The sequence below is a fragment of the Limanda limanda genome, chromosome 23 (assembly GCF_963576545.1).
Source record: "Limanda limanda chromosome 23, fLimLim1.1, whole genome shotgun sequence".
In the NCBI taxonomy this organism is placed as follows: Eukaryota; Metazoa; Chordata; class Actinopteri; order Pleuronectiformes; family Pleuronectidae; genus Limanda; species Limanda limanda.
In genome coordinates this window covers 10539931-10566980 of record NC_083658.1, presented here as the reverse complement: position 1 = coordinate 10566980, position 27050 = coordinate 10539931, and the positions used below count along the sequence as shown (strand labels likewise).

The 27050-nt window shown below is 42.7% G+C and overlaps 1 protein-coding gene across 1 annotated transcript in view; it reads right to left on the bottom strand.

The window, feature by feature from the left end:
• The window catches only part of LOC132996690 (rho GTPase-activating protein 6-like), a 67104-nt gene that overhangs the window by 14881 nt on the left and 25173 nt on the right, over positions 1-27050 (bottom strand). Inside the window, exon 2 of the mRNA XM_061067023.1 lies at positions 2030-2189. Coding sequence (XP_060923006.1) covers positions 2030-2189 — 160 coding nt within the window. The remainder of the gene's footprint in view (positions 1-2029; positions 2190-27050) is intronic.

Below are 27050 nucleotides of genomic sequence, written 5' to 3'. Positions count from 1 at the left end.
TATGGGATGCATGCTTTATCATTTATATCATATAAAATATGTCATCAATATCGTTTAAAATAATTTTTCAGTGTGTTTCCTGGAGCGATACGCTCGCGTCAAGCGCAAAAAATAGACCTGACGCCGAAACGATCGCTGCACGGCGCGAGGCAGCCTTGGCGCAGGGGGGGGGGGGGTCCTTCAGCGTCCGGTGGGGCCGGCACAGAGGTGGGAGTGGATGGGAGCCGGACATCCAGCTGCCCCGCCGCACCTTGCGGAGAGAGAGTTTAAACTGCTGCTGCTCCACTGACTATAACACCGCCGCAATCATACACTTAAAAAATGCAATACAAACCGGAAGTATTCCAAGTATTCAGAATACGTTACTCAGATTAGTTAATGTAATGGAATACATTACAGATTACATTTTTGGGCATGTATTCTGTATTCTGTAACGGAATACGTTTTGAAAGTATCCTTCCCAACACTGTATATCCGTCTTTAATCAGATTTTCGGTCTCGGGTAAATTCGAGAAACACTGTGGCTGAAAAAAGACGCATGCGCATTTACAATCTTACACACAAGTTGAAAAATATCCCTTGTTAGCGCACGGCGGCCGTCAGGGGCTCTGGAATTCATAAGCAACACGGACAAGTACATATTAAATCATGGCGGGGAGAGGTTTAACCTTCAGCTGGAATGCAAGGCCCTGGATAATCCACTGGCTGCACTATACTGCTGCTATGGCAGCCACTCCACTTCTATACAGTGCACTGAGAAAGTACTGCAGTCACTCTGCGTAATGTGCATCCGTGTGAGCACCGGTCCAAAAACAAGACAATCTTCTGAAATCTAACCACAGGGGGTTGTTTCAGAGTTCATCGTATAATCACGATGAGCAACACAGCAACAGCTCTGTTACAAAGTCTGTTCAGACAAGCTGTCAGGCTGTAAACAAGCCGTTTAGCCACATTATCTAAACATGTGGCTCCCAGCCTGCAGGGCGAGAGGAGTAACATCTGAGGGGTCCTAAAACAATTAACCAGACAGGAGAGCAGAAAGCAATTCCAAGATTCTTATATGTTTACTTTTTTAATCAGACTCACTGGATATTTTGTATGTATTATACCTTATCTGGCCTCTGGAAATGATTCAAATAACCACATCTGAGTTGGATATGAACATAAACCATATTCTCTAGCAGTACTGGGTTTGTCAGCAGGATTAGGCAAAAACTACAAAACAGATTTCCACAAAACATGGTGGAAAGATGGGATCTGCACGAATAAAGCATCATTATATAATGCACGGATGTTAATGATAAAAAATTTGGCACATTTAAGGGAGCAGAATCTACGAGTGTTCATATTGGTGCAGCTTGACAGGATTTAAATGCACTGTTTGGTCTTAGTGGTGGTATGCGCTCTACTGAGTGGTATTCTACTTTGTCTAGTTTTGTAATTTCCAAACTCTTAGTCACTTTTGCGTCTGGTTTATACGATATTAAAAAAGCTGTTGTTTAGCCTTAAGACAGGACCACAGGGACCAAGCAGCCTGCTTTAAGAACATTAAGGACTTTTTTAAAGTGTGAGTGACTGCACTCAGCCTCAACTGCAGCGGAAAGGGAGTCGCATGTTATTATGATCAAACAGGAAGCGCCCGAACCCAATGTGACGTATTGTTTACATGTTAAGTCGTGTTCTCAAAACTTCCCCAAACATACACCATGCATGACCCTCCTCAAAGGACAGGAGGAGGTTGTCAGAGGCTTGAGCATTGGCCGTACTTTATGGGACCCTTGAAAGTATCTGCACAAGCTTACACAGTGAACCTGGTTTGAGAGGGGGGGAGTGATTGCGACACAGAACAGTTCCGGAGTCAGTAACAGATGCATTATGTCACAGTTAAGAGTCACATAAATGTCAGGGTCTTAACAACCTGATGCTATCTGAGCCGAGTCGAAGCAGTAAATTCCACCGGGAACTCACAACCAACAATTATGTAACACTGTTAAACAGCAATATGCTTAAAAACACAAAACCCACACACCTTTCGGCATGGTGATCTGACATCCCAGGTCATAGTCCTGGTGCAAACGGGTGTACGCCACTTCCTGCAGCCTCGTCCTCTCCAGCTCTGACAAGCTCTGGATGGAAACCGGCATCAAGCGCACGCTCCGCCCCGACAGGCTGCTCCAGGTGTAATCTCCCTGTCGTAGACAAGAGAGAACACAAAGAGAAGAAGAACATCAGACCAACAGTTTGGTTATAGTTTGTTTCTGTGTCAGGTGCTAGGCCTTCCACTGCTGTTTTTCCCTTTGAGGCAAGTGTTAATGGAGAATTTGAACTTCAACATATACATATTTTTGCCTATGAATAGTTGGTAGCTTACAACTACTTATTTCCAAGTTTAGCAATCAGCGAATTTCCTCTTTATAGATCCAAATAGTTACCAGTTACTATAAACACATGCTGCATCTATTTAGATCTTTGCTTAGTCACTGTCACAAAACAGTCTGAAACTTGAGCCTCACTTCCTCATTGAAATAATGTCAAACCTCCAAGGAAATGAAATTGTCATACAAGGTCCCATTGAGTTAATGCCAAAGCTACAATCTTTACACTGACATTTTTTTTTAACAACAATGGAAAATATGGAAAGTATAGAATAAAAAATATACAGACAGAAAGTATGTAGGAAAAAAGTCCTGACTGCTTCTAAGGAGCAAGTGAGGACAACTTCCAGCACTGAGGCCGTCCACTGATGGATTTGCAATCTGCTCTCCACTCATATAAACTCACATAAAGAATGCATAGCATATGTGGAGGAGGAGATGTGGTTAGTACAGAGCCAGGGCATATAGAAAACAGTAATCACGCTCCCATTATTCTGCAGGCAGAAAGGTTTTTTCTCTTCAGCTTTGACTTAATGTGCGAATGAACCGAAGTGAATGGTGATGAATTTGCTGGAAACCTCGGCGAGCGCTTTTGGCTTTGATTAACGTTTTTTGAGTCATCCGAATCTCTGGTCATGCATTCCACCGCGTCTGCTGAGAGGAGAGGTCAGGAAGAGGTAGAGGTTAAGAAAGACGGAGGGAGAAAAGAGAGAGAGGAGACGCAGCTCTAATTTATCTAATGCTTTATCCAGACAGAGGGCTTACGAGCGGACTCCAACGTGTGCCCCTTCAGAGATCTTTACGTCTCGAAAATCTTCTAGAAAAACTGTTTTCTCAGACTCTGCTTTTCATAACTAGACCTGCATTATAACCATCTTCTGAGGTCATTCCTTCCCCCTTGTTATTTGACCCCACTCAGTGCACTGAGGCAACAGAGTCATCATTCAGCCACGGGAGCAAAACCAGGTGGACACTGGCAACCTGGAGAGCCACCTGAGTGCGTGTGCACGTGTGGATGAATGAGCCTCTCACGGAACGCGGAGAAAAAAACAAGTTGAATGTTGCGCTCTTTCATAGAGCTCTTTATTCAGGACAGCTGTGTGTGTGTACCATGTGTGTGTGTGTGCCATTCCTTATCGCTGGTTGAGGAAACCCTTTTACCTCCTGCTTGACCTCACACACAGCTTGAGGGGCGCACACGCCTGCACATGCCTGCGCACGCACACACGGCGAAAAGAAAAGGCAAACAGTTGGAAAAGTTAAATAAGAGGCCTCTCCTCGGTCGAGCTGGTTCTGCCCAGCAGGATCTCTGAAGGGGATGGGTGAGCTTCAATTCTGAAGTGTCAACCCATGAAACCAGTGGAATGCTGGCAGGAGAGTGAAGGGGGCAGACTAAATCCTGGTATCACTGCTGGACTCTGGGACCTGCCAGGGCGCCCATCCAGATCTACAAGCCTCAGACGTTCTATTGACTTCACGATCTTTGGTTATTCACTTTATTTGTCTTCATTACAGATAGAATCCTTCAACTGTTTGGTTCAAAACAATGTAATTTGTAGGGATGGGGGGAAAAAATCGATTCAGTTACGAATCGGGATTCTTGTGAATGACGATTTGAAATCGCCATGCTGCTTCCCAAATCGATTCTAAAAAAATATATAATAATAATTAAAAAAAAAAATTGAAACATATATTATGTTGACCAGGTCTTGTTTTTGCACAACAATCTAAACATATATATAAATATATTTTAAGTAAACTTTTATTTATTCGATTTAATGTACCTTTTATTTATTATTTAAAAGTAGCCTAAGTGGCATATATTTCTTAATCTGTCAGTTTGTGTGCAGTTGACAGGGGCTATACAATAACAGGGCACATTTTTATTTAGCTCTAAGTGAATTTGACTGTGTTGTATTTGAAGGTATGAATCAACTTTTTTCCATGGTCGAGTATTTAAAAAAAAAAATAACCAAAAGAAATCACAGGAAATTGTAATGTCGAATCGCAATACTTACAGAATCGTAATACTTACAGAATCGCAATACATATCGTATCGCCACCTGTGGATAAAAGGAAGATTCAAACCTTATGCAGAGTTTGTGGGAAGTTAAGCCTCTTTTCCCACATTAGCACTCATCTTAGTGTCACAAACACAGATTTATGATTCATTCTGGCCTTCAAGAGTCATCAGCCACAGCCCGGCCTCAGCAGCAGACACAAATACTGATCTCTGTGAAGGAAGGAGTTCATGGTTCAACTTTAAACCCGGCCTCCACATTTAACAACCCGCTCACGCTCTATAAGACCCCGTTCAGACTGGGTATTAAAATGTATCCTGTGTGTGAATCCACGCCAACCCACCACATTCGGAGGTGGTGTGGGACGCACGTGGCCACATTCTTTTAGCTGTTGCAAACGCAAAAGCATCCTGGACCCTCTGCTCAGCTGACGTCCTGTGACCCGCTACAGAAAATGTGTTTACTCTCCTCAGTGGTCAGACTTTGATTCACGTGATGCAACTGCCACGAGCCACCACGTAATGATTTATCTCCCTCTCTCTCTCTCTCTCTTTCTCCCTCTATGTATCGCTCGTGATGACAATCGACACACACATCTGCAAACTCAAACTGGGTAAAAACCAATCGATGCACATGTGTATTTTAGGGATGGGGGGAAAAATCGATTCAGTTACGAATGGCGATTCTTTTTTTTAAAAAACATATATTTATTGGTTTTATACGGGGAAGGATATATGGGGGGAGGAGCAACCTCACCCCTGAGCATGTTGACCAGCTCTTGTTTTTGCACAAGAATCTAAACATACCCAAGCTCTAGCTTTGCATAGCCTACATGCAAACAACAGTGAAGCATAGCCTACTTTTTGTTTATTTCAAAGTTTATATTTTAAGTAAACTTTTATTCATTCTATTTAATTTACTTTACATTTATTGTTTAAAAGTAGCTTACGTGGCATACATTTCCTAATCTATCAGTTCGTGTGAAGTTGACAGGGGCTATACAATAATAAGGCACAATTTTATTTATTTACAAAGGTCCTGAATGTTCAAGGACAAAGTTTTTGCACTACCCTTTCTTAGTTTTTGCACTTCAGTTAATGTGTAGAAGACAATGTTGTTCACAGAATTAAATGTGACATTTGAAGTGAGTTGAGCAGTCTTATTTTCCTCATTTTTTGTAATGCCTTTGAATAATATGGGGGACATGAATCGAAATATATCGCAGAATCGAAACGCAATACTTGCTGTGTCGCAAAATGTTAAGAATCGCAAAAATATTGAATTGTGACCCAAATATCGCAATACTATAGAATCGTCACATTTTTGCCAATTCCCACCCCTAGTTTATTTGCATTTAGAGCAGGGGGAGTGAGATGTTTCCGGATGCATTTTAAATTCTGGGTGTGAACTGACGTATTTGGAGGCGTCCACAAACCTCCCTGGGGACAGATGTTAAGAGCCTGGACTAACACTCATCCCATCAGCAGCTAATTTTCTCACTCCGGAGATAATGTGTGTCCCCAGCTATTAGACGCCTGTGTAAATGTTAATCGGTGGAGGTAGATGATATGATCATAAGCAGCCTACACTCAAAACCACCGGGGTTAATGGGAGGCTAGAACGCTCATCCCACAAATATCAAGCTACAGTGCATCTGAGTCCTCAGCGTGACGTGAGCGCTCAGTGAGCTGTAATGCTGTTTGAATAGCCGGTATGGAGACAAATCTACCATGCAGCTACTGTCAAAATCCTTTAACTCCTCATGTTTTGTCTCCACAATGCGGTCGGTGGCTAAGCCTTTATATAACCGCCCGTCATCCGTTTTTTCCTCCTGTATTTATTATTTCACACTCATGATGATCTTTGCCGGACTGGCTGCACAGATCTTATCAGTGTCAAATCTAACAAAGTGAGAAATCTGTGTAATTCACACATATGCTTTGCAATTAAGGAGGAATAAAATGCGTGAAGGTGATTTAACTAAGTGAGACATTATTGTTGGATAAAATGTATGTAAATCCTCTTCTATTGAGCCCGGGTTTCAGTTCTCGTTGTGTTGCTGCTTTGTGTTCCCTGTTGAACAGATGTTACCCTGGAAAGATTAATGGCTCTGCTGACTGGACTGGCCCCATGCAGTTAGATGACTAATGCCATTTGAGCTTACGGTGCACTGCAGCATGTGGTTGCTGTGCTATTTCAGACAAGAGCGACAAAAAGGCATGAAAGCTATGGGCAGCAGAAGATGCCAGTTTCCGTGGCAACACATACACAGAAAAGGGGAAAAAACAGGTACAGGAAGTGAGAGAAATATTACTATGGTAACGCACCTGAAAGACGCACACACACACACACACACACACACACACACACACACACACACACACACACAAAGGCAGTGGGGCACTTGTTGGTGTGATGCACTGTGTAAATCAATCAAGCTGAACACCACTTGAGTTTTTTTACGTCGGGCACAACACAGCCACCACTCGATACTGCATATGAGACAACAGTGTGATCATTACTGGCCCCTGAGCGCCGTGGCAACGGGCATCGAATGTGACAGTGCATACTGTGTGTGTATAAATATATCCGAACCTGGGGGGACAGGAGAAAAAGGAAAATATATGCATGCACACGTTGCCTTCAAGTGCCGTTGGAAAATATCCTTAGTACAACCATAAATGGAGACAATGAGGCAAATCCTCTTTTCAGGAAAAGAAAAAAATCCGTTAGAAAGCCTTTAATCCACTGGTTTGAGCAATGAACTGGGTGAAAATCTTGCAAGACTCAAATGAGTGTTGACCCAAAAGAAAGCCCATACGACAGAGGCCAAGGCTGAAGGCAGCGGATTGAGCTTTTTTTTTTTTTTTAAATGTGTTTAAAATCTTAAACCGTTCAATATTTCCAATTTATAACCCCTTTCTAAGTATGTTTTATTTCCTTAATAAGATGTGTGCTTCACCACAATCAATCCAGCATGTAAAGTCTATTAATTTCCAGTATGACCACATCAATACAGGAATGAAAGGTTATGTAATCACAATTACAGATCTGCCAATGGGGGGGGAAACATGCAGCCACTCAATGGAATCAATGCTCACACACATCTACACACACACACACACACACATCTGGTAATGACAAAACCAGGCTGCTCGGCTTTGTGTCGGTGATTTTCCAGGAAGAGATCACTTAAGGCGAACCCAGACACTAAAGGACCAGTTCAAAATTCTTCACGTCCATCCCGTGTGATGCATCTGGCTTTGAACGACCCTTAAGCCGAGTTCCTGTGCCACCACACTACACCACAGGAATGCACACACGTATTTTTGAACACTTTTTTGCAGATTGGCGTCATGCATGCATGTAATAGATTGCTTGAGCTGACCTGGAACCTCCTCATGGTTCACATCTGCTTGTAATTACAGCCCCCCCCCCCCCGCCCCTTCGCTCGTCGGTGATGCGTGCATGTGGGCGTGTGCATGTTCCTACATGTACCTGTCACACAATAACGGTTTTGATGGGCTAGCTCCTCTACCTGTTTTTTGGGTTGTCCCGGATGCTGCCTGAGGAAAAAGCAAACCGCCAAGTTATGGCTCCTTATTATTCACGCACAGTTTACATAGCCAACTGTGAAAGTTGCTTATCTTTGGTTGTGAGATAGGAGGTAATGGTGGCTATATTTGGACAGAACTGGCTGTATTTAAAAGCAGCTACAACATAAATAATTTACTGTACATTAATCAGTGCAGAAGTGATTAACGTAGTCAATCAATATAAGATTAATCAATGTTTAAAAACTGCAGTTTTATTCATTTATAAAGTTGAATTGTTCCCTCCAGCTTCAGTGTGAAGTCATGTCATTGCAGACTTGTCATTTGGGTTTGACACATTTGCAAGACAAACAAAAGAGGCTACAGGGACGAGTTTGACTCGTGGGAAAATGTGTACATTAAGCATGTTTGCTTAGTGTACACAGCATGTTAATGAAATTAACATTATGTAAGCACATACGTTTCAACTGGTCAGGCCAAGAGTAGGTGTGAGTATGTCATACAATACACATTCATAAAATCAGGAGAATTTTTTTTTAACTCTTAGCCAGTTTTGTCCTCCAATTTATTCCTTGATATATTGTAGTTACCGTTAATTGTAAAGGGAACTAAAATGCAAAACTTCAACAGTCATCACATTTCTATGATTTGAACTTCCGCCTCGTGCTCATCCTCCTCCATCATCCAGTCAAGCCATAGGAAATATGGTCACATGCTCCCATTGTCTTCCTGAGTCATGGGTTAGGGTTAGGGTGTTTTTGCCGAATGGTATGATGTCAGAAGTTGACCTTTGACCTTTTGGGCTGTTACTCCTATTGCTTCAAATTGTGTCAGAAACATCTCATCAATTATTGTGTTTGAAGAGGTTGCAGTGACCCTGATTCTTTGAAATGCTTCAAATTTGGAAGATTTCCTGGGGAAAAGGCGGAAAATGTGTTCTGTGAGGTCACAGCGACCTTTCACAACCAACATCTGATCAGTTCACCCATGAGTCCAAGTGAGCATTTGTGCTAAAAAAAATTTTAGAAATTGCACAATCAACACATTCTTGAGATATCGTGTTCAAGACAATGGCACAGAGGCTGTCACTCAAAATGTCACTTGGGTTTAGTGTAGCTGCAGCTCCTTTCTAGAATTACATTATTCACTTTATATGTGCTGTTGTGATACAGTTACATCTGCAGTTGCATTTTCAATAAATGACTCATTTTTAATTACATCTTTCCTGCTGCACATTATTGCTTTTAGTCAGCCTTTGCATTTAATGAGAACTCCCTGGCTCAGCCGCTAAGAGTGAGCAACTCGGAGTGTGCGCTCCAAATATTCCCCCCAAATCATTGGCAGGCACATCTAAAGAGTCGGGGCGAACTTCAAACATTTTAAAGACAGATTAATATGAAGGGCCTGCGGCAATAATGAGGCCCGACCTTGTGGAACCTGCATAATGGTTACGTAAGCTGCGAAAGGCAAAGAAAATCAGGTATTGTATCAACACACAGTTGATAGTAGAAGTTGTGTGTGTGTGTGGTGCTGGTTCAAAGCTTCGTGGATGGCAGGGCGACCACACATCATATCAAAAAATCTGTCAGGGTGCTTCTCCGCCAGCTTTGAAGATTGGATACATGACATTATACTCCTGCTGCAACACTTATGCTGGAAAAGAAACAGGAGACATTTGATGCCTGTACACAATCTCCCAACCTTTCCCCCATTATCTTGCCACTATTTTTGTCTCTTAGAGGTCGTCACAACTTTGCAACCGTATCGCTAACATTTAATTTCGACCTCTCTGGCCTTTTCTTGGATCTTTTCTTTCAAGCCAGACAAGAACATTTTAATTTCCTTTGACTGATTAGGCTCCTGCTTCATTTAACGACTCATACCTCTGTGAGGAGTGTCTTCAATCACACTGTTCATGAGAGTGCACTGTAGACAGGGAGTGACGCGTTTCTATTCACCGAAAGTGATATGCACACTTTGGTGTTTACAGCGCGGCCGTGTGTCGAGGGATATCAGGGCGAGGTGGAGTGCAGCTGTGTGTAACATGCTAGGAATTGGTCCTCACCCCTACTTTGCTTTGCAAATGTGGTCGAGTGGAGCCAGGAGCAAAGGCTGTAAACACGGGTTTTTATTCCTCCCTGCATCCTGCTTCATCGCCTTCACGCAAAAGTTGGGGATTTTCTAAATCTCTCCTCTCTAAATCGCTAATATCTCCGTGTCACAACGCCGTACTATTAACCAGAGTGTTTTTCACTCTAGAAGATTGTTTCGTAAATACACTTTGTCACGCAAATACCTTCTGCATCCTCTGAAAAACACTTCACGTCTCTTCTCTGACAGAAAGCCCTGCAGACACTATTCAGCCCTGACAAAGCCGAGCCTTATCTGCATGTTTTTTCAGGAATGATGTAAACAACAGTCGATAATCCATCCTTCCATCCATTATCTATGCCGCTTATCCTTTAAGGATCACAAGGGGAGCCGGAGCCCGTGTTACATATGATCATATAATGTTAATAACAGTTATTGTTGATATTGATCATGTTTTTCTTATAATCGAGTAAAATATTCACATTGTTAGAATTTATGGTTTTTCTCTCCCTCCGATTTTTTTGGGCATAATTGAGAAAGTGTTCATCATGCAAAACTTCAAACTTTGCAGGAAAACAGCTGTTTAATTTAGTCTGCTAATTTAATGACGATGTCTAATCAAATGACAAAATGTAGATACATGAAGGAAAGAGCATGCACTTTATTTCAATATTGTTTTCTGTCCTACAACCTTGTCCATACCTGTTCTCTGATAATCTCTAATATTACAAACACACACACACACAAACCGAGGAATGTGTGTAATCTTAATGTGTGTAACCCCGACTGTATACAAGACAGTAAATTCCCCTCCTTTCTCTCTCAGACAGGACCGAGCTAATGAAGCTGGTTAATCATTGCTTATCCTACGCAGAGAGTAGAGCGTGTTTAGTGTGTGTGTTTGTGTGTGTGTATTGTGATTCACTATGTGGATTATGTTGGTTTAAGCTTAAATGAATGGAGGAAATGTGTTGCTTTCTCCACTTGAACTGAGACAAAGAGAGACTGAGATGGTTTGAGCAATCATCATCCTCTATACATGCATTGATCGATTGGCCAACATCATAATCAGATTCATTGTTTGTGCTGTACTTTGTTATTTAACTGGTGGGAGCAGGATTTCCATCTCATGCCCTTGTGTCTATATTTACTGAATGACTGGGTCCATTTTCTTTTTTCGGCCAAAACGTTCCATTCCAACTTCCTCATTCTCCGCTTACTCCTGATCAGTGCATCGTTAATTTCTGTTGGATGTATTATCTATAATGCCTTTTCTCTTTATCCATATTACCAATGTGCTCACAGAGGATCAACAACAATGCATTTGAGTTAAAGACCCATCAGGGTATTAGCAAGCATGCAGTTATGGAAATTCAATGCATAGAATGAACAGTATAAAGTGTGCCTGTTTGGGTATGCGCTCAATTTATCTGTCAATCACCCCAAATGGTTGTGTAAGTAAGTAGCCCCATGAGAATTACATTCCCATCGAACCCTTTGCGGCCTGAGCGTTCACTATGTCAGCACCGTGAGAACGGGATCACACACACGCACACACACACACACAATAACCACTCCCAGAGAAATAATGTGCCACTCCATCAATCCTGGAATGTTCTAAAAGAAAAGATAGATTCAGAGATTAAAACTGGCATCTGTGCCAGAAAGCCGTGACGCGTCGGGACTAAGATGTAAAGCTGGAATTTGACTATTGCTCTTTCTCCTCCTCTTGTTCTCCACAACTGTGAAGAGCAGAATTTGTGTTTCCTTTAACACACACACACATAATTAGAATTCAAAACACTTGTAGACAATGAACTGTTAAAATGTTCCTAAGGAGAAATGGAAATACACTGAACTGTGACGTAACAGCGATACCAGACAACTGTCACATTATTTCCTGATGGTGTTAAGACATCTTTCTAAAACAAATCCAAATAACCACTTTATCTATATCCATATAATCAACAAATCCAAGAATTCTCACATCCAATTTCGAATTCCAAGAAACTAGAGTCATTAATCTGTCATTTTCTGTAACAGCTGCCGTCTTCTTAGCCCTTTATCCCCCCCCCTCCCTTGTCAAGAGTCATTTTTCTCTGCTTGCTGGATTTCACGACAAACTCGATTTCACACAGTCTGGACATGTACGTCTGGTTAGACTGCGTAAGTCGAAATTTTCCCGGCTGAGAGGGTCCATGCAAATAGACTTTACATGGAGGATGTGTCGGTATGTTTCAAGGAAGTGCGGTGGCGAGTGGGGTTTGAGATAAGTCTGACATCCGAGTGAAGCATTTCAGAAGAAACGCTCTTGTCCAACATTTCTCTAACGTCTCCAAAACCCTTCCATCAGCTTGTGACTCCATTGACTTAACACCTCACTCTTTATTTTTCAATGCTAAGCGAGCGCAAGATTAAAAGTTGATCCTATTAGGGAGTTGTTAGTTTATTTTTTCACACCAGTGGCAAGAACATGAGCTGAACATCAACACAAGTACAGCACATTCCCTGGGTTCTCCATTTCTGTGCTTCCTCCACCGCACCCATTCAAAACAGCGGGATCAGAGCAAAGTCTCCTTAAGATGCTTTATTTTCCACATGGGTGCCAATCCCACCCCCCCTAGTTAATCCTGTGAGGTAGTTAAAGAGCAGGGATTAGAACATGCTGGTCTCCTCCTCACAATCTGGATGATGTTGATGATGAAGATGACAGAGTCGCGATCCCTTTAGGAGACACATGGCAGCAGGTTTTACAAACGGCTTAAAGGTGTCGTGTGCCCACATGTCACACATATGTTCAGAGGATTGCACGAGCATGCTCCGAGTGGAAAAAGGGGAAAAACTCGAATGTGCAGCGGAAGTCTTTGCAGCTGCTGGGAAATAGTGCAAAAATACTGTATTTGTTGGGGTTTTCAGAATGTAGAAGCCGTGGAAAATGTGAGAAAAGTGTTCTCTCTATTTTCATGAGGGCTCCACCATGTTGGCCCTTTAGAAACCCTGTCTCCTCTCTGTGTCCCGCTTCAGTTTCAACACACAACTTAAAGGCCCCCCTTCTCTTTTTATACCTGGGGCTCTTCCTGACCTCCGATGGTGGAGCCATCCATGACTGGACTGGAATGTATGACCGGGGTTGAGACAGATTTCTAGTTCCCCGGGGGCGACTGGGGCTTGAAACAGTGGCGAGCATTTCCCTCTACGCTTCACTTTTACCACCGGGTCATCTCTTTGTCTGTTGTGTCCATGTTTCCATGCACTAACTTGAAACTTTACGTTAAAATAAGAAAAGAATTGGGATTTGGTAAAAGTATTTAAAATGCTAGTAAGGAACCGTTAATATGCCACAACACCACCATTAATGTTTCCATGATTAATATGGGAGTTCTAAGTGGAGTGTGGATACCTGAGACAAGCCAAGGGTCAGACAAAAGTTTTGAAATGATAGTCAGAGTCGGGTCGGGTTGGGTCACGTTGGCTGGGCTATCTAATTCATTTTTCTACTCTGCATGTGCCTGTTATTGTTGAAAACATCTGGTTCAGGTTGAGTTTCGGACTCAAGAAACAGAAAGCCTGTCAGGTTCGGGTCGTTCTCAGATAATTTTCTCTCAAGCTCCGTCGGATTCAGAGAGAAAACTGCAGGTTCTCAATCTGTAGAAAATGTCACACAATTTGAAAAAAGTTCCTTGTCTTGAATTAAATTTGAATTAGATATGAAATGGAAGTCGGCGTTGTATTTAATTAAAATAAAAACAAATGATGAATCCAATGTTCACCGATAACAATGTGATGTAAACTATCGAGAAACAATGAACTGCAGAATTTAACAGAAAACCCTTCAAAAGCAATTAAATCGACGTTTAAAACCATCGGCCTTGTTTCAGTCCAGGAAGCTTTAGCCAAGTGTAACTTCCTGGAGACCGACGACACACCCGCCGCTGCCCAGCGGTGCTTTGTTCTCTCCGGACAGTGGATGTGACAGTGCGTTTGTGTGTGTGTGCACGCCTTGTGCACGTGTAACACAGGTCACAGCTGGGTCAGCTGGTCTATTATTGATTTCCCAGCGGAAAGGGAGCGAGCCCAACGCTCCGGTGGCTCTGCCCTGCCCCGGGTGACCAACGTCCAGCTGACCGAAACGTGTGTGCATGTGAACGTGTGCCAGTAAAGAGAGTGCTGCAAAGTGTGAACAATAATGACGAGGTGTAGAAGTCTTTAAACAGATGCTGATAAGTGCTAATGGGCTGTTTAATGAACACGATAAACGACTTATCACCTCCCCACTGGTGCTACACCCTGCGAGTCACCAAAAATGGATCTGTTCAGTGCAGCACTGATTGGTGCCGAGCGTCGGGGGAACCAGATCAACAAAGTGTGTACCACCATGTTTAAACAAGTCCCAGAAACATGATGACAACAAAAGTATTATCAAATCTACTGCACAGTGTCTCGCTGAAACCTACTGAGGTGATGGGGCTGCTGGGAAATCATTGAATAGGTGGAAAGAGTTAATATATTACTTTTTAAGCAAACTCCTCATGTAAATGATGTGCTTTGAACAATACCCACTTAGATACAAATCAAAACACAACTCAAGTGTCAGTAGAACAATAATTTGGATAATATTGAACATAGGACGTTAATCAGCAGTTGTACAATTCAGGGGCAGTAAAAAGTAAAACACTATTGAGTTTAAAACCACAACCTTCTCTCAGGAGCAAATATCAATCTGTAAACTTTAAACTGACGATAGGTCTCTATCTACTATTTGTGCAAATGCAAAAGCGTTATTGTCATCCTCTCCACCCCAAAAAAGTCAGACTTCCCTTTAGTGGAATGAGATATGACATCCACCCTCCCCCCCATTTCTGTCATGTAGCAATCATTCCAACAAATGTGTGAGTTATTAACTGTGCATGGTTTTGTTTTTTAACTTAAATAAAAGAGGAGTTGAGAGTGGATTTTGTCCAATGATTAAATTAAGAAAACTTCTGATGTGCTGGGCTTATGAAAATTGATTTTTCAACAGTGGAAGCAAAAAGTGTGACTTTGGACACTGCCAGTTGCAGTTGCCAACTCTCTTAACAAAGAAAACTGAACTACACTGTTTTCAACAGATACAGATGCTTTTGTTGAGCTGTTCTCTCTCCCACCTGCTTTTGGAAACAAATAGTGCCTAAAACAATCTCTGCAGCAACTTAAATCAAACTGAAAACACACTTTATTCCAAATAAGAATAACCCTTCTTCTCACACGAGACATGGCTCGAACAAAAAGGAGATGCAAACTTTTGCTAGGGCTGTCTTTTGTTTCCTCGTGCCGCCTAACTTCGGCCTTCCAACTGACGTCTGGAAGATTGAGAGGAGATTAAGGTGAAACCAAAAACCTTTCTCTACCTTTAGGAGCTTTGTCTGTTCTTTTCTTTTCCTCCTTCAGGAAGAGAAACAATGGCTGTTCTCACCCACATTTCATTTCAGTGCACTGGAGTATTGTAAGGAAGAATTCATGAAATCTCTGCCATCACTATGCCAATCTTTATCATGAGAGAGTGATGCAGATTTACCAAATGATATATTCACTGATCGCAGCAGTGCAGAAGTGAGTCACTGCAAACAAGGCTGGTTGATGGATGGAGTTATTCATCCACTCATCCATCACTCAGTCATCCATGGTCACTATCCACACAATAACACACACAGGCACTTTTCCTGTTTATGTGCTCTCATCATTTTACTTTAAACAAGTGTCCACCGAGGTGATGACGCACCCTGAGGATTTCCCAGCGCCATTCTTCATTTGTTATTTTAGTGTATTTCAAAATGCAAGGTCAACTTGTGGGTTTTCTTCAATGCATACTGGTCTTAAATATACCTGATTGGTGCAAATGTAATACAAATCGTGCATGGTTAAAGAAAGTGAAAAGAAATCTTGCTTGGCCCGAATTTCTGAGCCTGTGTCCCGTGGTTATACCAAGTTTTGTAGAATTCCATTCAGTCTTTTTTGCGTAGTCCTGCTCACAAACAAACAAACAAACAAACAGACAGGAGCGAAAACGTGACTCCTTGGTGGAGATGGTGAACTCTTGTAATTGGTTATTGAAGGAATAACAGCAAAGAACCTTCGTTAAATCCACATAAAGCTAAACATGGATGTAACGTATTTCCTCTTGCCAAACATGCTGGTGTCATTAAATGCAAATTACTAAAGTCCCCATGAAAAAAGAGAGACAATATGAATAGCCTGTAATAGACTGGGAGGTAAATAGAGTGTGTACCACGATGGAATGGGCGCACGTGTGTGCGTGTGTGTTTCCTCGCACAGACACATTCCATTGAGAGCAGCTTATCCACTTTTAGTCGAAAGGTCCCCTGAACTGCAGGGCCACACTTCTTACCAGTCGACACATGCACACAAGTGGTGAGTTAAATGCATCGGGCTCGCACATTACATCAGCTGCATGCCCAAACAGTTCATGGTATCTCATGTAACCTAAATCTGTTATTTCTGGCATCGTCTGTGCTGTTCCCCGTCTGACTGGGAATATTCCCTTCGTCAAGGTTCTGTCACCAGACTGGAAATTGAACTTCCGCCTTCTTGCCTGTCTCTATCAGTCGGGCCTTGATTCTATTGGTTCATCTGTTTCTGTCTGGCCGTCTGCCTGAGTTGCATATGCTGCATTTAACAGTGGTGCATATATAGTCCAGGCAAAGTAACTAATTTTGGAGCCAAAAATCGAATTAATTGCAAAATAATTTTTCTATGAGGTGTCTATAAGTGTAGAGCTCATGTGCATATTCAAATTCATTTCAAAAGAAACTTGCAATACATTATTTTGTTTGTATTATGCATAGAGCACAGTGAGATAAATGCAGGTCCCTGTTACAGTAAGCATTGGGAAACATTATCTGTAATAGTGAATAAGCTTTGCTCTGTGCTTGTCTATATTTTAACCTTCACCAGCTTGAAACAGATCTCTTGTGAACTATTTTTCCGTCTCTTGGATTTTTCTGTTACTCGATACCTTGCCATCCACTGTGAGGTCATACTGTATGTGGAACGGGATAGTGCATGAGCGATTCCCTCCAAATAAAACAAAACAACACATGCACCTTGTTAGAGGAAAGCAGTCGCAGACACACTTGGCTGCTTCCGACCTCTCCACCTTTTTTGTAAAACTTTCTCGGCCGTCTCTAACCCCCGAGTATGTGGGTATAATTATTTTGTTGTGGACAGCTTTACTGCAGCCTTAAGTCTACATTACTGATCTTCTTAGGAATGTTATGAGATGCAAATACACTGTTCTTTATTTAAAAAGTAAGGCGTGCAAACTTTGGCTGGTTGAGAGAGCAACAGCTGTGTGAGAGGTGTTGAAAATATAAGCAGGGGTTTCTCCACCGGACTGTTCTATTAGCCTAGCATCTAATTCAGCTTTGGCGTGACTCAGTTCACCAAAGTGAGCTCCTTTTATCACTCCTGTCTTGATGCCAATTCAATAGCCAGTTTTGCAGAGGGAGAACAGGCTATGGTTCTTTAAATTTGCCACAGCCTGGAGTACTAATACTCCTGCAACATGGTGATAAGCATCATGCCCTCATGGCTGCGACACAAACAGCCAGGAAGCACGTCTAACCTTTTCTTGAACCAACGCACCCACCATGCAAGAAACTCCTCTGGATGAAGTCATGAGGAAAACAGGGCAGGAGCTTCAGCTGTAAATCAAACTCGGCAAAACATCTAGAGCACATATTTTCACTTAGGCCCAGAAAAGACTCGGTGCCTCTGGAAGCACATCTCCCACGGCTGAAGTAGCGGAGAACTTCTTGCCAGAACTTTCTCCTCTGTGTTTCCTCTGCTTTGTCGTCCCCCCCACCCTCAGCCTCCGTCCTTCTCCATAAAAAGACAAGTCTTGAGGAGGGCGGGCTTTCTCTTTTCGCTGTTGATAGTAAAAGTGCCTCTGCCTGACAGGGTAGAGGAAGAGAAACGGGGGACTGGCGGCGTTGCCATGGTGAGCCAGAGGTGACGGCTGTGGACGGCGGAGAGGCAGTTTTTTCAACAGTGCGGTTTCCCTTTTCCTGCCGTGCTAGACGGCTGCTACACATGCAACACCAGAGCAAGTGCCATGTTAATGAATGAGCAGGAACATGTGGAGTGGGGCAACAAGTGACCTACATTGTAAAAGGTCAACAAGCTCGACATCTATTTTTAAAATAGCAGCATTTCTCTCAAAAAACATTGAACCTTTCCACCTCAAATTGGACTGACAGGCGTTTTGTAGGGAAACCAAAGAAGAAACTTGGAATTTATTCGGTATCTGTGAGCATTCCCAGCAACAGGACTCCTGCGAACAAAATGTCCACTCCTGCTAAGTTCTCCCTCTGCCTAGGAAACTTGTGATCAATGTAAATAAATAAACTCGCTGTGCTGATGACTCAGGAGCCGTATGGATGGTTGATGCAATCCGCCCACACACACACAGTCAGATATGCATGAGCCTCTAATGATTTAAGATTCATTCCGTAAAAAACCTCCTTTCAATTTGCCCGAAGACTGAGGGCGCTGTGGCTCGCTCCAAGCTGTTTGTACTGGGAGTGGCAGGGGAGTAAAACAAACACACCTACTGCAGCAGAACAAGGTCACACATCAGCAGCGAAGGAGAGGACAGTGTGTTATAAAAAATGTTCGCTGTCAGAGTTATGCAGGTAGAGGAGGGAGAGCAGGAGGAGGAACAAGGAGACGTTGAACCTTTCTGAAAATAATTGACCACGGCAGAGTCAAATGTCAAGAGACGCAGACAAAAGCAGGGAATTCAGTGCTTGTCTAAACAGGTTGCTGCTCTTGGGATTACATGGGTCCCTGCGTGGCCATAGGGAGGCAGAGCATTTTTCTGTTTGGTCAGTGATGAGAGACGAGACCCGTGCAGACAAAGAGAGACAGAGTGGAAGATGAAACAATCCACAGTGGAGGAGGGGTAATCAATCTTTATCGTCAAGGCTCTCTTTGTGTCGCTCTTCGTCTGCCACTTCCCTCCTCAGCGTGAAGGCACCTCTTTCAATCCAGTGCTGGTCTGAGGTGATTAAAAAATCAATTCCACACGTCGAGAGACCCTTGAGCTCCTTGCACGTTCTGCAGCGCTGACTCATCAAGTAGAGCTTTCATTTGATTGGCAGCCGGGCTAAGAGTCGAAGCAGCTGTCCAAAGACGAGTAAACACAACACAGGGCTTCAGGACAAAGACAATCGTTACTTGTCAATCGCGTCTTGCTCCTCTCTGCGATTAGCTCACTCACATCGAATTCTACAACTTCCTTGTTCCTTCACTTCTCTGTTGTCATTATGTGACAATCCAGGCAGCAAGTAGTCAGCGGTGCACATGACTTATGACCCAGGCTTCTGTATTCAGAGAGTTAAAGCCATTGTTGTATGTACCCAATACCCGGAGAAGGCCATGAGATGTAGAATCATTCAGAGCGATGAGACAAACTCTGCAACAACAGGTTTAACAAACATCCTTGCTCAAAGAATCATATGTTTTTAGTGCGTGTTCGGATCCCTTGACAATCTCCAGACTTACACGTGCAGCTTCATCTAATGCGATGATTCATAAGTTGTTAAATTAATTCGTAAGAGGCTCATCTGCTGGAGCTGAATTTAATGAACACACAGCTTAGGTGCACAGTTGATACAGAAAATAATTATTCATTACTTTGGTTGGCTTGATTGCTCTGTTGGTGTGTGAGTCAGTCGCCACAGGACAATTCTGTGAAGTACTGAAATGGAGAATTGTAGATATATTACTCATACAGTTTTACACAATCTTCTCTTAGGCAAAAAAATGCAGCTCAACCACTTCTGTGTCTCAAGATGCTTCATGGGCAGGATATCAAGTTGGCAGGAGTGTTTTGTGGACATGTTTTACACAAGTCCCTCACCGACTTCAAACATGGATTTGAAGCCAACTCAGCCTGGTTTTACTGTTGCTGATAAAACCATTAGGAATGATTTGTTCCTCTTGGCATTTTTACCGCACACGCAGGTGGTGAATCTTCCTTCTATTGACAAAAGGGTTGCCCGTGTATTATTCGTATAATCCACTTAATACCAAGTAAACCTGTAATCTGCCAAATACTGCAAAAACAAACTCCTTCCAAGAGCAGAGCTTAGGGATCACTCCAAACTGTTACATGGTATCACCGATGGTATTCCATGAGTACAGTGCCCCTGATGCCACAACCAGAACACACCACACGTCACTTTAAGTGGAACAAATGTGCGCTGGCCTCACAGCCATGAAGGGCTGTTACACCTCTCTCCCACTTCATTCCTGTTTCTCTCAGCCTTCTCCAACCCTTCAGTCTGGTAACCTAGAATTTGAAATATGTATCTGCCCTGGCAGGAATGATGACAGCGTGCGTTTGTTTATCATCGGCAGCTGAAGGGTAGCTCGACTGGGCATAATTCTCCATTAACACGCGTGCAATTTTATTTGGAGCAACTTCTTTGTCATATTTTAACTGCATTCTTGTACCAGGCTCAACCGTGCGCTGGGGGATTTATGAGATGGCAATGAGCAGCCTGGCTGACCGTGCACGAGTATTTAAGTGTGACATGGTGCAAGGATATAAATTGTATTCCTGTACCTGCTGCTTTTGTAATGAAGTGCTGGTTTCAGGTTTCCTGGGTAAAGATTTAACATGTTTACAATCAATAGTTGCCGTCTGAATTAATTTCTTACCTTATAAAGCAAAGTTGGCCCACCGTCTGTTCAGACACTTTTTTCTAATGCAAACTTTATTCACTTTAACAGCTTGGCAAAGTCGTAGCGCCACGCTCCAGACTTACTTTGCTAGATTACTTCCCTCGTTTTTTACTGCTCGCTCACCAAATGTTGAGCATCAACATAAACTATGCAGTTGTGTCCCTAAGCCTTTAGTACACCTACATACTCACAGTGTGTCCTTGTGCATGGGCTGAGGAAGCAGTGTCTCATGGGGACCGAGTCGTTCAGATTCAGGCAACTTGCCAAAATAGATGCAAACTCTCCTTGAGTGGCTTTCTGATTGAAAGCTTTACTGCACTGCCATAAACACCTGATTAACCATTACATTTTTATTGGCAACTTTGAATACTCATTCTATTTTTTAAGCACAAACATCATCAGTTTCAGCCCAGATAGTGAGATCCGCGATGGTGAGGTCCCACCGACATACACAAGAAGTGAGTCAGTCTCAGCTGTTAATTATGTATCACCATGTTTTTATGTCAACAAATAACTAACTAAGACTAGTAACTACCTAAAGGTGTATTTTACCTTTTTAAGTTGCCCCTTACCCTATCCCTATGGCGGATCTAGGATCGATAACCTACACTGCAGCCAGCCACTAGGAGGCGATCAAGATGTTTTGGCTTCACTTTTGGGGAGCTTTCATGTTTTCCATCTTCAATGGAATAACCGTTGGCTGCAGCTCTAGACTGAGACATTTTCCAAAAGATATTCCTCCGTCCCTGTCACAGAAGACATAGAAATGCATAATTTCACTCAGAATTGTCATCTATCTGCTGCTTAGCTGCCCAGCCCAGATGCCGTTTTCTATAATTCATCCTGCAGGGCCATGAGCTATTCCTAAACCAAGTAGGATATATAATCCCTCTAGTGTACTCTAGGTTTACCCTGGGGCCTTCTCCCAACTGGACATAACTGGAATACCTCCACAGGGTGGCATCCAGCAGGAACCACAACCAATTAGATAACATTACCTCAGCTGGCTCTACTCTGTCTGTATGTCTGAGCTCTTTACCCTAACCCCAAGGCTGAGCCATCCAGAGAGGGAAACTCATTTTGGATGCTCGCATCCGTGAGCATCGGAAAAACTGGTAAATCTAAAAGGTATTTTCATTGGTATTTTCTCATTTTTAAACAAGCTAAAAGGCCTTTTGAAATGTTTTATAATAATATCAGATTTCTCCATATTTTGGCTCTGATATTATTGAACGCTATAAGTTTCACTCTTAGGTCGAGTTAGACAAACCACTTTGAGGGTTACAAGTCTGAGTTTCTACCATGTACTGACTCACAAAAGGGGCCAGAATTGGAATAACCACACACATAAGTAAGAGTCTCTATACATCAAGTTTAATTTCTGTAGAAGGATGACATGTCTGGTAGTGGAGAAGTATGTCAAGTACAATTTCAGTGCAGTGAAGCCTCATCACTATGTACTGGGTGATTTTAAACTTACTACTGTGGCCAGTGTGGCATAAGGCTTTCACATCGCACAGCACCGCCACAAAGCAGAAATCCAGACCGCAGCATGCTGCCAGCCGAGCCAAAGAAAATTGTATTGTTTTCCAATCAATGCTTGGAGGTTTATGAGTGCTACCAGCCACAGAGACATTGCTCATAAAGAGGAGCCAGTTCGCTGGAGCAGCCAGCGGTGGATTCCTCACCGGAGAGGAAAAGAGAGGGGAGAGATGGAGAGAGAGATAAAATAGGAGCATCTGTGCAAAATCTAAATCTTGTGTACTTCACAGACCAACTCGGTTCCCACATTTGAATGAACCTGTTCTGTATACAACCTGCTGCTTCTCCGAACTCTGAAAGCTTTCATAGAAAAGGGCACATAATCATATAGAAGCATCAAAATGCTGAGGCTTTCACATTGAATGGCAGTTCTCATCATAGCCTTCACCTGTCCTCGTGGCCTTGACCCATATCTGTGTGTTTTGCCTCCATGTGGCCACCCAGCTTTGAGGTGTAGAGTGTCAAACACAACACCTGTGGCTCCGGGACTGAACGTCTTCATAAACAGAGACACTTTGTGGATCTCAAGTCTCCTTTCCAGCCAGGAAACATGTGCAGTCTTGTGTGCCAGCGTGCATACACGTTCTATACACCACATGTCACATGTAAAACATGCAAAACGTTCCATCACAGGAAGTTGATGCATGTTGAGGCCCCTTCGCCCGGCTCAGTTTCAAATTTCTGTCTCAGAGCCCTTTGACGAATGCAGGAAAAATAATAACATTAACAGTGTGTGTGCACAGCATTTAGGGTAAATCTGAAATACTTGCACAAGCCATGTATTTTAAAGATGTTGTGATTGCATGTGGATACAATGATGGTCATTTTGCAGTGGCACGTCTGATGTTTAGAGATTTTAATCCAAAATAGTTTGGATGTCATATAAATAAGTTCCTCACACACTCACTGGCACATTGAGTCGTGCAAGCCCCCAACCCTTATCAGAGCCCGTCCACGTCATTAGGATTAATTGATGGCCAGTACTCACAAGATAGGTGTTCTGCCTGTCGAGGAACACGGAGTCTCCCATGGTCCAGAAGAAGTATCCACATATAGTTAAACAAACAATTAGATGCAGCAAATGATATCCTGTCAGAAAAGAAAAATAAGTCCAAAAAAAGTGTGCGTCTGTGCGCGTCGGGAACCGAGCGTAAAAAGTCTCCTTGCGTCCTCCTCCTTCTTTTAACAATAAGACAAAAACAGTTTTAGTTTAGTTTTTTCTCGCAGGGAGAGTTGGAGCTTTAGAGCTGATGTCCGTGCACCAGACACACGCACGCGTCAGACAACCCGCCCGTGCCAGAGAGGACACCGTGGTGCGTAAATGTGCCACGGATCCATACTGCGCGCTCCTCGCACTCCGCTGAAGACAGATGCTGAGCCAGGCGAGGGGAGGCTGAGAGAGCCCGTCAAGCTGGCGGCAGAATGACACTACGCTTCCGATGTGGATTTTCTAAATAAGATAATAGCCTTGGAGGGCAGGGTTGCATTGACTCAGAATTGAAAGAAAAGCAAAGTGGAATACAAAAGGAAACGTGTTTTATCAGTCGATTCATACCATGGAATACTGCTGCCTGATGAGAAATTAAATAAGAAACATAAATATGTATTTGACAGTCTGATCGACCCTTAGAAATACATTAACGCTGTATCTATTAACGTGCATTATAGTAACCCGATTGCACTACATGTGTTAAGCCTTTATTTATGAATTGAATTACTACTTAACACCAATGAGACCTGACCTCTTTGTCCTATTCAGCACTATGAACCACATCCTTCACGTTTCTTTATTTTCACTGCTTTTATTTTGAAGGCAGTGCCCTGTACTTCCTGTCTTATTTTCTGTTACATCTGGGTGATTGACACTGAACAAACGGATTCAAAGAAGGGGGCGGGGCCCTGTAGGAGAAGGAGGAGGAGGAAGAGGAGGACTGGCAGTGGAAGAAGCTTTCTGATTATCAACAACAGGGCTACTCAAATGTTTTCATGTCACTGACCTAAAGCTGCACAGTTGATAAGATTTGACTGAGGAAACCCCATATAGGGAGGTTTTAGGTTTTAGACATTTCATTGTGCAGAACCTTAATGTTTCCTGCAGCAGGTGAGACTGCGTGGAGAGTGACAAATGTGTGTTATTCTGCCGGGGATAACTTTAAAGTGAATCTCCTTCCCTTATATTCCCGGACTGATTCCCGGGACAAAAAACTGAAGTTGTTTGTTCTGCCACTCTCACCTAAAATTTCCAGAAATGCCACAAACTGTTTAAAAGGATGGTCATTCTGACATCTTGCAAATTTCTGAAAATTTTTAGTTAATTGTACATCAGTGTATTAAGAAAAAACAAAAATTACACAAACCATATTAAAGACAAATGTATTCGACTTTTTAGTTCAGCTCATGCCTTTGAAAATCCCAGGTGGTCAATCATGTTTGTCTCAGCCTCCTGAAAGTCAGGTTGGAGATATAAAGCTATTTCCTGTTAGGCCTATAATTACTGTAGCAAATAAATCACAGCAGCAGGAACCTACAGGACAAACTGCAGAATGCGATCAATTGCCTCATTTGTAAAAACCAGTGGCAATTCTGATTTACGAGCGTTACCCTTTTTCAAATATGTGTTCATGGGTGACCGTGAAAGGCCACTCTACACACTGTAGGATCCTCAACAGGGGGAGGGCTTGTGTGGGTTTGTGTAATACCAGTATTGGGCAATCTGTGTCAAAAGACTTGGCTTGCATCTGACCACATAAAAACACAGAAGTATGCAGAACAAATGGAGCACAACCCACTTTTTATCAAGGACACAGTGGCCGGAGAACATGAGCTGCAAACACACACACACTCAAACGGCCACACACACATGGCCACACGCACATGAAAACCTTTTTGTTTTGCGCTGCATTAGTGGGTTTATTGAGAAAGACCCAAACCAATAACATTTTCTCTCATTTTATAGGCAGCGCGTGTGTGTGAATGTGTTCGAGCGCATCAGTGAAAGATAGTGAATTCCACGCTGCTTATCAGATGGTGGCCTAACCATTTAAAGAATGCTGGAGCGTTGAGGGGAACACTTACTTTGCTCTGAAATCTGGTGATAGAAGATAAACTGCTGAAGAAACCACAATTGTCCTGGGCTGTGTATCTCTCGCAGTCATCATGAAACCCCAGGGGACGTTGGTGTTTTGCATGTGACAGGAAACCTGTTCGTACAGAGAATTGCTCTCGAGAGGCTGGTTTCAGATCAGATCTTGTCAAGTATGAATGGATTGAATGATGCCGCGGCTGCAGGTGATGTTGTGTTCAGGTTCTTCCAATGTGTGCGTCTGTGTGAGTCTATCCCGGCAGGCAAAGCCCAGGTGGACGCTTAAATTTGTATCTGCAGACAAGTCAACTGAAGTACATGAGTTTGGAATGGGGAGGAACCATGAACACGGAAGGGAAAAAAAAGAAGATAAATAATTCACAATGTTACTTCAGGATTAAAGGTATCAACAAACCACGAGCTTATCTTAGATGAAGCCAATACTTCTTGACCTCCATGAACCCCACTTCCTCCAAGTTAACCAAGCTAACTGTACTCAAAAGTACACATTAAACAAAAAATAGTTTCTGTTGTTTTAGGTGATGTGTGTTAAAGTTCTGGTTTTTCTGGTAAGTTTGGTTTTAATTAGTGAAACATCACGATTGATCCTGACAGCACAACACATTTTTGACCAGATAGTCATAAAACTTGGACTTGTTAAAATGCGATACATTTTGATGCAGACAGTGTATGAGGAGTAGATAGAGGTAAATACTGGTGTAAGCATTTTTCTCCTCTTAGAAATCAGTGGTAAGGTATGGAGCTGTGGTTTATGGTCCTGTAGGAGGAGCCCATTGTCTCCTAAAATGGTGTTTCACTGGTCCCACTGTGATCACGGCTCTCTCAGACACACACACACACACACACACACATACACACACAGTGCACAGAGCCTGTGGGAGAGGGAGGGAAGGCTGGAGGAGACGGTGTCCAAGACAAGGGAAGGGAGAAGAGGAGGAAAACGGGCAGGCGATAACGTATGGATGTGCAGTTCCACATGCTTGTTGCATTTGGCAGGAATTGGCTTCTCCTGCATATTAGAACATAATAAATTTGTCTGAAAAGAAAAGCATGAAACTACACGTCCCCTCGACTTGGCCACCACTTCTCATATCGTCTTGAAACTGTTAAAGTGAGGCCGTGTATGGCGATATATCGATTTCAAAGAGCGCATTGGATTTTCCACTGTTGAATTTGGAATGGCCTGTTTGTGTTAATAAGTCAAACATCAGCTATTATGTGTAAATCTATAGAAGGCGCAGCTCAGAGTGTGCGCACAATACGTTTGTACAGTTTGTACAGCATTTTAAATCTGCAATTATCTTTTAAAAGGCCTCTAATGCACCTTATCTCAAATAAAAAATGTACTCGCTGCTTGTATCACCCTCTACAAAATGAATGTCTTGAGATTTCTAAAAAATAATTTTACAGGGAACATGTGAGGCCAGCCTATAATGCCGCTGCTATATGGTGAACATGTCCTGCCAAATGCTAATGTTTACATCATTCAATGGGAGGTGCAATACCCTCCCTCTGAAGGCTCAAATGCCTGAGTTGTGAAATCACTCCGCCGAGTGGAAACTATTCTGTTAAAGTGCTTTAGGACGATCCAGTAAATGACACAGAGGAATCCTGTGAG